The following is a 12184-nucleotide window of genomic DNA, read 5'->3' on the forward strand; positions in this document are numbered from 1 at the left end:
CCAACAATTTAATCCTCAGAAGTAGATTAGATTTACTTTTACATCACCAATAATTTAAGTTAGTGTCACTATTTTCAAATAGTGGATATGTTGGTATGGAACAAAAATATCTTTGGCTGCGGAGGCCTTTAAAATCGAAGACTGACTCCCTGTAATAAAACATAATTTAGACATGATTGACATACAAATTTAATGCAAGCCCTTCAGGACGATATTGACCTATTTATAAATCTTGGATATCAGCCACTGAGTGTCGTCTGCTTCCAATACAATGGCGGTTCCTCCCTGACCACAGCTACATATAAACTGTCTGTAAAACCTGTTTCAATGCAAAAACATCAGTATCACCATCAGCTTTCAGGAAGCCATATTGGTCGAACCCTAACAGATACCTCCTCTTTTCAGATGGTGATGGAGGAGGTCATGGTGGAGGTGGTGGTGGGTCTTCCCCCCCTGTCTTCCACCTACCAGCAGACTTCTTCCACCCAGCAGCCGCGGTTCATCCAGGCAGTCCTGGCACCGGAGCCGGCCCAGCAGAGAGAGGGCCATCCAGGCTGGCCTCCCCGGCCTCCTGGGCCTCCCTCCGCTCGCCTGGAGCCAACAGCAGGCCGCTCAGCTCTCAGGTAGTATGGACAGAGGAATGTATGCATGTATGTTTGTCTGGATGGATGGATGGATGGATGGATGGATGGATGGATCAATTGATGGCTGGATGAACAGGAAGTTGACCATCAGTACGTCTGTGCATCATACCAGAGCCATGGAAGGAATGATGGACTCAGATCAACAAGACCCCAGTATAAATAGCCTCAGATAATTCCTGAGAGAACTATATTCATTCAGTTCACTAAAACTGCCATGCATCAAATACAGTTCCAGGCAGTCAGAAGAGAGTTGGCTAAGTAAGGGACAATGTACAGCGAACCCGTCATTATTGCAAAATAAGCCCCGACAGCCCCGGTGATTCAAGACCCCGACACGACAACACAGCTTTTTACTTGGCTACTTAACAAAGACATTAATCATTCGACACAAAATATTGTGTTAAAATGATTTTTATTACAAGCTGCAGTAATTTACCAGCTTCTGCCAAAAAAGGGGGTCCAGCAGGACTGTCTGCAGTAGCCAAGGAGTAACGTATTTTTGGCACAAGTTTTCGCTAGTTAATTTGATTCGAAATCGAGGAAATGGACCGAACTTCTTGACTGCATAGTGACATGATTAGATGTGAAACAAGCAGTTTGTTATGTGAAGCAGTGGTTCTTTATTCAGAAATAAAAGACCTCAGAATGAGTTCATTGGTCAGTCAGATTTAAGTATTCAACAAAGCCGTGCAGTAATGCTGTTTAAGTTTGGAACATAGAAAGGACACTTGCCACCATCCACTTATAGCCTCATGTGAAACTCCAGAGAAACACTTTGCATTATTTGTCATGGTTGGTAGGATCTCACCCATATTGAATATAATATAACACTTCCCTCCCGTTGGCTTCTGCATGAATCGAACTGAAAAAGCCCCTTTTCTTAGTTCTTCTTCTTGCGTAACCATGGAGACAGATTGTGTGAAGCCTGTATTTTTTCTTCTACCTGTTTGGTTTGTTTAGCCCCTGCCTGAGTGCCTCTGTGATCCTCAGCTGCTAGAGTAATGCTCTGCGGCTCTGGGCTAATTAGCCCAGCCAGCCCTGAGCCTGATACCGACTCTCTGCTCACTGTTGTTCTTGGCTCATGTTCTTCACATTCTCTCATTTCCCTTTTTCCTGTGTTTTCCTCGACTCGTTCTAACTTCATCTCCGTCTCTCTTTCTCTTGCTGTTTCTTTTTTCCTTTGCCCGTCTTGCCTCCGGTAAGACTCTCTCTCTCCTCCTTTTTTGTTTCCTTTCTTTTTCTGTCAAGCCCCCCCCTCATCTTCCCTTTCTCATGATCTCTCACTTATCCTCTTTGCAGTCTTGTATATTTCAGTGAGCAGAACATGGCAGTAACAGTGCCAGGATTAGGGATAATGACTAAGACACCCGCGCCCATGCTGAAAATGTATTCATTTACAGTAATGTAAGACACTTTGGATAAAACAAATGGTATATGCTACATTTAACCACATTACATTAACTTGTATTGGGTTGGCACTGATTTGGTCATATATTTTACTTGTTTCCCTTTTGCCTACTAATGATTCATCACTTCCCTCTTCTTCCCTGCCTCCACCTCCTTCCCCCTGTCCAGCACCCCTCCCACAGTGACTCCTCCCTGGCCACAGGCAGTTCAGAGGGCAGCCTGCAGACCACACTAGAGGAGGGGCTCAGCTTCAGCGTTTCCCCGCCTCGGGATCTGGATCTCCCCCTGCCTCTCCTCTGCCCCCTCCCCAGCCACCCCCTACACCCCCAGGGACCGGCCACAGGAGCCCAGGGCCACCCTTTATTAAAGGGACGCAGTACTACATTTAACCTCCAGGCCACCAGGGGGCACCAGAGGAGCCAGAGCAGCTGCGGCGGTGGCAGCACCAGCCCCGGCTGCCCCCGGCAGGACTCCATGGACCCCTCAGACGAGGAGGTGGGGGTGGGGGCGGGCGGGGAGGCCTGCAGCCAAGCCTACAACAGCGAACACTTGTCGGAAACGCTGAACAGCCTGTCGCTGACGTCGCTGCTCTCCCCAGGCTCTCTGGCGCCCCCCTTGGTGAAGAAGTGTAACAGCACAGGCTCGCTGGACCAGGCCAATCTATCCGCACGGAGTAAAGATGGCCGCCAGTTCTATGGCATAGATGCTCATGGCTACTTGTCCAACCCCTGGACGGAGGGGAGGGCGAGGGGAGAGGAGGAGGACGGTGACATCACAGGCTTCAGCATGAAAAGCAGCAACACAAGCTCCAGGAAAAACAGATGAAACTCTTCTTGCCTCTGTCGAAACTGTTTAGCATTTCTGGACCTTTCTCGGGACAGAGAGAGACTTTTAATACCTGTCCTGCGAACCCTCTTGGGAAAGTCTCTCTCGTCTGTGAGTCGTCTGTTTTCTCTCTTTGCTCCTCAGATTTGGCTGCTTGGGATCATTTCTCAAAAGATTACAAGTGCTTCTGAGTTTTGACATCCTTTCTTTCCCCCAGGACATGTGGCTGCTCTTTGAAAGGACTTTACAACAATGACAAGGGGCTTAGCCTTTCAACCAAACCAGGATTCAGCCTTGAAAGATGTGGCAGTCCTGGGCTTTATATTTGAGCCATGCTGATACACAGAGTATTCAGGAAGCCATTAGAGAGACAGACGTGAAACTGCAGTGACTCATGAATAGGACTTAGATGATGTTAGCTAGGTGAAACTCCTAAGGAATTGGATTTTCTAAAGAACAGGGCTAGCTTGACCCAACGTGCCCCCTCACCCTTCCGCAAAAACACAATGTTGTCAATCTTGGACGGATGGCAAACTCTGAAGCTTCTTTTGAGGAAGAACTGAACTTTGTACAGTTGTTTTTTTGTAATATTCATCTCTAACGGTAGCATCAACCAACCTTTTTTCCTCTTTAGCTGATTCAGTAGGTAACAGAAAATCAAAGGGTCGTATATTTGATGTGTTCTAACTTTTTATGCCAACACCGTATCAGACTTGTGTGAATGTAGACATGTCTGTCTCAGTCTGTGAGAGAGAGGGAGAGCAGGAATAAGGGAAGAAAGAGTGACTAGTCTGAAAATAGACAAAGGGCACCTTTGAATACGGGAATCGATAGTGAAAGCTGCTGAGAAGATGTGTGGGTAGTCTGTGGGAGCGGTGGTCATTTCTCAGAAGTGGACACTGTGCTTTCAACTCACCCATGAAAGGGCTAAAATAGAAGAGGCTAAATTGTCTTTGAGTGCAGACCTGGGCCAAATAGTATTTGCAGATACTACAGGATCTCTAAAGTGTCATTAAGTTACATTTGAGACTTTTTTAAGACCTTTCTAATTTAATGAGATTTAAGACCATTTTGGCACAGAAATGAAATTGAAAATGAAACAAAACCACATTGTTGTCCTGTGACTGGGCTGATTTCTCAGTATAGAAAAACAGAACACCAAGAAACCACAACATGTTTAAGACCTCTGAAATGTCTCAAAGGTTGTATTTAACAGTTTTCAAGAACTTTTGAAGTTTTGAAATCGTTATGAAATGAAGACATTTTAAAACTATTTCAAGACCTGCATGCACCCTGTACTTCCAGATGGTTAAGGTTCTCATATGACAATAATATGATGATGATACCATCATTTTTAGGTAATCACAGGAAAGTATTCAATTCAGTTTTGTATGCTTTTACGTGATTGACAACTGAATTGTCCTGATGCGTTGAACCCCAACGATTATTTGACACAGGTCTGCTTGAGTGTAGCAGGAAAGTAGTAGAATAGAATTACCCATCTGTTCGCTCTGAAAGGAAAATACTATGGCAAGCAATGAGGGTCAAACTACTGTAATTTGTACCTTTGAGCACTTATTTGTCAGCCATTTTGACAAATTGTGATGATCCGTCATATAATAATATAGTTGTCACAATGTTTGAGATCCAGAATCGGTAGACCTCAGGTGGACAGGACAGCACGCACACACACACACACACACACACACACACACACACACTCATTCACACACACTCGTACACATAAACTCCCACCATACAGGATCACAGATGCTGCACATTCGAGCACATACATTTAGACGCGCGTACACAAACACACGCTCTCACACATATATAAAGATGTCGATGTCAAAGCGCTGCAGTATGTTTCTGTAGTCGTTTGATCTGTTTACCCCTCGGAAACAGAGAGATGAGAGAGATGAAACCTCAGGCTTTATCTCTTTGCCCTACTTTGTCCTCCTTCCCTCCCTAATTCCCATTCAATTCTATTACCTGGCTTCCAGAGGGAAAGCTGGTATATTAAAATGACTATTGACTATTCCCCCTATTTGAGATATGCAATATGCTTCAGTAGACGTACAGTTAGATGTATGAGACTCATATAGATAGGCAATATGGTGAGAGAAGATTATATTTATGAATTCATGTATTAGAATAAAATGTCACCAAGATTCAAAGGTCACTGAAAGGATGATGATGTGGACCTCCATGTATTCCAGAGTGGTGGAGTGTGTGTTTTTCTCTTTTTTCCTTTCCATCCCCCAACTCCCCCCAATCTTTTCTTTCTCCGAAATGCATGTGTTGTTTTTTTTTTTCGTTGTTTTGTTGTTATTTTTCCGTTCGTTTCTTAAATGTCATTCTAGTGTCATATAAAAGTGAGTTAGCTTTTCAACAGCCTCTGACTCCTGAACTTGTTCTTTTGAAATGAATGAATCGGATGCTGCATGAGAGTTTTCCGCTGCAAAGATGTGTGATATTACACAATGCTTGACCTACTTTTTTTCCAGCGTGTGTTAGTCTCAGTTCCTGCTTCAATCAATAGACCACAGTCACCACACATTTTAATCGTTGAGCTTAGTTTATCTAATCAAGATGTGTAACTAGTGGTACTAGTGGTGTATCTAACTGAATTACTAGTGACACATCATGATAAAATAAATGAAGCTGAATGAATCATTTGGCCTGCGGAGTTCACATTCATGCATATATTCTGCATTATTATACTATGGACAATTCCCTCTTGAATGTTATACAGTAGAACCGTGTAGCATAGTTTAAAGCTACAATATGCAACGTTCTCCTTGAGGCAGGAAGTGTATTGTTAGTCCCACCCTCCTCCCCCACAGTTGGTCAAGTTCCCGCCCAAACACCTGTCAATCATCTTGATGAGCTGTCATCTAGCCTGAGGCTGAGGTAACCAGCATCCGTAAAGCTTCCACAGACTTTGAAGAAGCAGACGGAGAACGCAACCAATCTGCAATAAAAACAAAGCAACACTGACATGTTTTTGAATGGGGTTTGTCTGCTGCAAATTAAGCTTTGCTGTAGTTTCTTTTCTTACGATTTCCTTTTTTTTTGTTAGTACTATGAATTCCCTGCGGTGTGGCCACTACACTGCAAAAAACGTGCATCTAAATCTTCATTTAGTCTCATATTCAGCCTCCAAATCTTAATTCCTCCAATTCTTAAACGATGGGAAAAATTCTGCCAGTGAGGTGAGATAACTCCACTTGTTTGCAAGGTTTCTTTCAAGAATTTTCTAGAAATAAGTGTCAATATCTTGAAACAAGTCAGTGTAAGGCAGACAAATTTTGAAACAAACTGATTTGCATTGAAAACAAGTGACATTTTCTAACCTCATTGGCAGATGTTTTCACTTATTTTAAGAAAATTACGATTTTAGGACTCAATAATAGACTAAATGACTGCATGATGAGATTTTTTGCAGTGTAGCCTCACCTTGACAACCACAACCTGCTGGCCACGCCCACAACAAATGGTACACGCCCCCAAAACATCCTAAACATTGAAAAGCCAAACAAACTGGGCAAACTGGGGGATTTAGACATACTGTATACACACAGGGTCCCAGACAAATAAGACTGATAACGTGCAATATATCCTGCTTATTTAGTGTTATTTTAATATTGCATATTGCAGCTTTAAAACAAAATCATAAGGTCTCTCAACCAACTAGCTACCAGACCGTTCCTCGTAACTTCTGTTGGCTGAAAAGAGAGATTTTTCTCTCCCAGGGGATCCGGAACCAGTTTTGCAAGCCTTTAAACAGGGAATTATTTGATCAAGCACACCGCCTGCTGAGTTCTTTCATACTGAATGCCTCTGTCTCCGAAATGTCAAATAACTCCACCGGCTCAAACAGAGATGTCCATTTCACAGCGATTGGTTTGTTTCAGCTCAGCAAACAGATTCTTCAGCTAAGATAGTACTTTCCCAATATCCACAGAAGAAGAAGAAGAAATGGTCTCTGCTGTCTTCAGCCCTAGGACCCACAGTCTGAGGTAATCCTGGGAAATAATCTCCTGGACAAATATTTGTACGTTGTAAACGATGGGTTTGGGCGCTGCTATTACTGGGCTTCATATTTAATCATTTTTTCCACCCTGACAAACTTTGTACTGGTTGCTTTGGAAACCGTGCTGGATTTGAAAAGCCTGCAGTTATAAGATGTGGTGAACAAGACTGAATGTTTAGATACTTTTATTTCAGAAACATAAAAGCTTTGACCCAGGGAAAGTTAATTACGAAAGCTGCTTGCGGGAGTCGCTATCATAATATTACTTATTTGACAAGTCTTTGATGTAATAGTTACCAGAGCATTTCAAACACCAAAATGGCCTCTTTTTGGTTCTGCATGCATGGTATTTCTTCATTTATTCTCTCTCTCGTGTCTCCAAAGCCATATGATTGTATTTATATGGTAAAAGGTTCATCCTTGGAGAGGGAAAACACTGTTATTCTGTTATGAACTGTGTTAGCTATAATATGCATGAAGACAAATGAACATGATATCTCAACGTTTGAATGAAAGAGAAGAAACTTAATATCAAACTTTAAGACAACAGACTGACACACATACACACACACACTTGCTATTTATAATTCACATGTCAATATACATGCCACTCCACAAAAATGAGGTCAGGCAATATGTTTAACTCTTATCCCTTCTCTGTTTCACTCCCATATTCTTTGTTATCTCCTGTACTCTCTCTTGCCCATTAACCCCCTCCCACCACACACACACACACACACACACACACACACACACACACACACACACACACACACACACATATACACAGTATATCGACATTAAGCACCTCCACACTCCCTCTGAAGCCACCCGGTTCCTTTCATCTGCTATTTTCCTCTCTGATCTCACCCAGGCCTGGGCCATTAGAGCTGCCAACTCAGAAAGAAATGTCATTAGTGAAAGACAGTTGACACAGCTTTGCTATCACATAACCCCCCATAGAAATTCATTCTAACTCTATTTTCTGCTCATTTTCTGCTGCTAGACTAGATTGCACTGGAACTTTTCAAGGCTCCTCTAGCCGGCACGTGACAGCAACCAGGCACGTGTGTGTGTAGACTAGTATGAACCAGATCTGCAGACTAACAGTGCAATCACACCTACAGTTTGTTCTCTTTGGTCTGAACCATAGAGGAAAAGTTGCATTTCTGTATTTGGTTTGGTTTCTGTCTAGGTTCACACTGCACAATTACAAGTGGACAAGGGCTTGTCAACAAAGGTCACATGGACACACAAGCAGCTTATTTATTGGACAGAGTTTTGATAACCTGTCATCCTGCAGGTTACAGATTTTGGAGGCCAGGGAGGGTGATTCCAGTCCCTGTAACTTTAGCTAAGCATGATGGACTTGTCTGAGCATCAGTCCAGACTGCAGTTTGCCCTCACTTGTCCAAACAAACTGAACTAGAGGAGTAAATGCTCCATAGTTCAAATAAACCATTCCACACATGCTTTGTGTTTGACCAACGACCAACAACACAAGCAGTTAGATCACCATGCTCACCTTGCTGCTGCGCCAGTGGTGATGCAGCAACAGGCCGGCCATTTAGCACTGCTTGTATGTGATTGGCTAACTGGTGATGTTGCTCATAAGTTGAGCTGCAGACGTGTGTTTTCTGCACTGACCAATGGGTACACAAAGCTTACATGGGTCACATCAGCCAACATTTCTAGAACATGAATAGACTTCCAGAAAATTGTTTCTCAAGTCGCTTGCTGAGTGAATGCACTGTTAAACTCTGCCAGCAACGTCTATCCTGTTATGCATGGGGAAGCAAGGTTCTCCCCCGTCACACACACACACACACACACAAACACTACCCTCTCTCTCAGGGACTATGTTTCTGTCTGTCTGAGGCTGTGCCAAGCTGTCCTACAGTAAGAGCAGCTCGATAACACGACCTCAGAATTAGCCTGAGAAAACCTCACACCTGAGACTCCAGACGACACACACACACACACACACCTGGGCGTCCCTTGGGACATACATAATCAAAAGCAACGTGTAAACAAACAGCAGGCTCACCTGTATGGATGTCCCAAGTAATTTAGCAGCCATTAATGGGAGCCTGATTTATTGAATGCGACCAGGAAGGAGACTGAAAGGACAAACAAGAGTGATCAGGCATCTGGGAGAGGAATATTAATAGATGTAAATTAAGGTGGGAGGGAGGGATGGATGGACAAATAGATGGCTGATAGGTACAGGGTGGGTGGCATGGATGGATGAATGCATGACTGCATGAGTAGAAACAGGAATTAATGATTTAATAGAAAAATAAATAGTAGGTAGATAGATGAGGGATGTATATGGAGGCATAAATGGATGGATGGAAAAGATAGATGATTGTGTGTGTGTGTGTGTGTGTGTGTGTGTGCGGCGGAGGTTGTCAGATGTTGACCAGCTGTGAGGCTTTGGAGAGTTTAGCCTTGTGCTCACTGTCCTTCCACATCTTCTCCTGTGCGCATGTGTGTGTGTGTGTGTATGGACTGTAGGCTAAGAACATACTTCAAAGTGTTTATACTTAAAAGTGCCAATCAACACCGGCACATGAAAGCCTTTGTACCTGCCACTTTATGACAGGCACTAAAGAGGCCACCTGCAGTGCACTTCAATGGGTCCTAATTGGGAACATCCACAAGGAAATGTTCATTCACCTCTATTGTCACCGTCGCCCCGTTAAATGTTAAATGCCACACTGCAGCTATGGGGACCTGACACACACACACACACACACACACACACACGTACTCACACATGCATACAGCAGACATAAATATCACTCTCCTTCACACGTGTGGCATTGACTCAGTGTGTCATATTGACTCAAGTCAGGCTGCTAAACTGGCTGGTCAGCTTTGAGCAAACAGTTAATTTAATTATCTCTAATTGACTCGAGCTTCATAATGGGAATTGGCCTTGCTTTGAGTGCCTTTGCAGACACTTTCCTCAAGAAATAAATTGAAGTAAAGAATCCAACCCGAAAGGCTGATTTTCAAAACAAACTCCAGTCCAACCATCTGTGACTTCCCAGTTCCAACGCTTGAATTCAAACTTAATGTGATAACCGCAAAATTACCCCCTTTAGAAAATTGCACCAGCGCTACGCATAGCATAGAAATAAAATAAGAATGTAATGAGAAATTGACTTTGTTTTCATAAGCATTCATAAGCAGTTCGTCTAACAAAGTGGGGAAATGAGAAGTGCGAGCAGAGTCAGGAACGTTTATATACTGCTTTAACTTCTTTGGAGAAATATTAAAATTACCTTTCGTCACGGGGGCGTTGGAACGTGAACACACACACACACACACACACACACACACCATCGACAAGCCGAGTGTGACCGCTTGATAGAATTTACAGCACAATAACAAGATAAGAGCTCTCTCAATTTAATTCGAATTCCCATTAAAAAATGTAATTAGGCCGCGGAGTGTGAACTGCGGGGCCATAGATAGCCAATTAATCAGTGGAACGGCTACATGTGTGTTTCCTCTCTGTCTGCACAATAAGAGGCCACTGAGGTGAAAAAAGGAGGAGGCTGCGGAGCAAGACATGCAATTATCATCCGTGCTTCCCCTGTCTCCACCGCAGGCTTAACTTAAAGCCCATAAATGAAACGGCACATTCGCTACAGAGCGGACGGACACAATGGGAGAAGTGTTTAAAAATGAGCCGTGTGGAAGCGCCAGGCGTGTCTTCTCTTCACCGGCCAACAAGGACCGGGACACAATGGGAGAGTGATGGCTTCTGTATCTCCGCTGGCAGGGACAGATGCACCAGCTCATGCACATATGGGCATATGCACACAGTCAGTTGCACACACACACACACACACACACACACACACACACACAGGCCCATCAACCTTGCTCTTCTTCTCATTGTTTGTGTCTCGACCATGCCGTTTGCATGTGTGTGTATAGTATGTGTGAGTGTGCACACATTCTCATCTGTGTGTGCACGTTTGTGTGAATCTGTATATCTGTGTGTGTGTGTGTGTGTGTGTGTGTGTGTGCACGTTTGTGTGCATCTATAAATCTATCTGTGTACGTGCGCAAGTTCACGTGTGTTTTTGTATGTGTGGACATGCACACACTTGTCTGGGTGTTTGCAAGCATGTGTGTGTGTGTGTGTGTGTGTGTGTGTGTGAGTGTGACTGTGAGAGAGAGAGAGAGAGAGAGAGAGAGAGAGAGACAGAGCTCGTTTCAATATCTTCCAGCAGGCTGAAGAGGCGACTGAAGGCAAGTGAAACATTATTACTGCCATGAATTTTGAGGCTCTCTTATAGCTCATTGCGGCTTGGTTTGCAGAATCAGGTGCAATGACTGAGGTTGTGTGTGCATGTGTGAATGTGTGTGCGTGCTTGTATATGAGTGTGTACGCCTGCCTGTGCACAGCAGTGTGATTGAGGGTTGCGGGGGATCATTGTGTAAATCCTATCACATAAGTTATAATTCCAGCTAAACTGTAATTCCTGAGCTAAATGGCTTGAGGAGGGAATGAGAAGGGGAGGAGGAGGAGGAGGAGAGTGCTGGTTGGTCAGCGCTGTAATAACCTACTTGCACTCCAATCGAAAGGACAAAAGCATCAATCTGGGGAGTCGAGCCCAAAGGAGCCGAATGGGAAACAGGGTCACTAGGTTGGTCTGCTTTTCAGCCTCTTCTCCTATTTACATGATAATGACTCCCATAGAACACCATGATAACATCTTGACATGCTGTCTCTTTTCTTTCCACGGACAATTCATATCAGTGTGTGAGCGTGTGTGTGTATGTCTGTGTGTGAGCGTGTATGTAGGAGGTGGAGGAGCAGGCATTGCGAAGCACATTACATTACAATCTTAATTATTGTGTGTCACAAACAGTTCGTATCGGTCTGTGCATCTGTGTGAATTCATACCTGTGTGTGTGAATGTGTGTAAAACGTATGTGTGTGGGCGTCTTCATTTCTGTGCATGTCGGTGTGTTTATATGTTTGTATGTGTGTGTGTGTGTGCATATATTTGTCTGTACTTGTGTGTGAATTCATCTCCAGGTAGCCAAATGTGTATTTGATTGTATTTATATATTAAATTTAAACCAATATTTAAACCTCGAGATCACTGATGACTAGTCTGGCCTTGGTTCTGTCTGGAGAGCGACAGCTTAAGACAGTTGGCCTTCGAAGACGAGGCTTTTCAGTTGTAAAAAAAACAAAAAAAATCTTGGTGGTTGAGTGGCATTTTTCCTTGGTTCAGTTCTTTAG

The 12184-nt window shown here is 43.6% G+C and overlaps 1 protein-coding gene across 1 annotated transcript in view; it reads left to right on the forward strand.

Moving 5' to 3' along the window:
* LOC139923880 (voltage-dependent T-type calcium channel subunit alpha-1I) overlaps positions 1–2876 on the forward strand; it is a 184472-nt gene extending 181596 nt beyond the window's left edge. Inside the window, exons 36-37 of the mRNA XM_078282664.1 lie at positions 406–623; positions 2220–2876. Coding sequence (XP_078138790.1) covers positions 406–623; positions 2220–2876 — 875 coding nt within the window. The remainder of the gene's footprint in view (positions 1–405; positions 624–2219) is intronic.
* Positions 2877–12184: the final 9308 nt, after the last annotated feature.

Source organism: Centroberyx gerrardi, chromosome 3 (genome assembly GCF_048128805.1).
Source record: "Centroberyx gerrardi isolate f3 chromosome 3, fCenGer3.hap1.cur.20231027, whole genome shotgun sequence".
NCBI lineage: Eukaryota > Metazoa > Chordata > Actinopteri > Beryciformes > Berycidae > Centroberyx > Centroberyx gerrardi.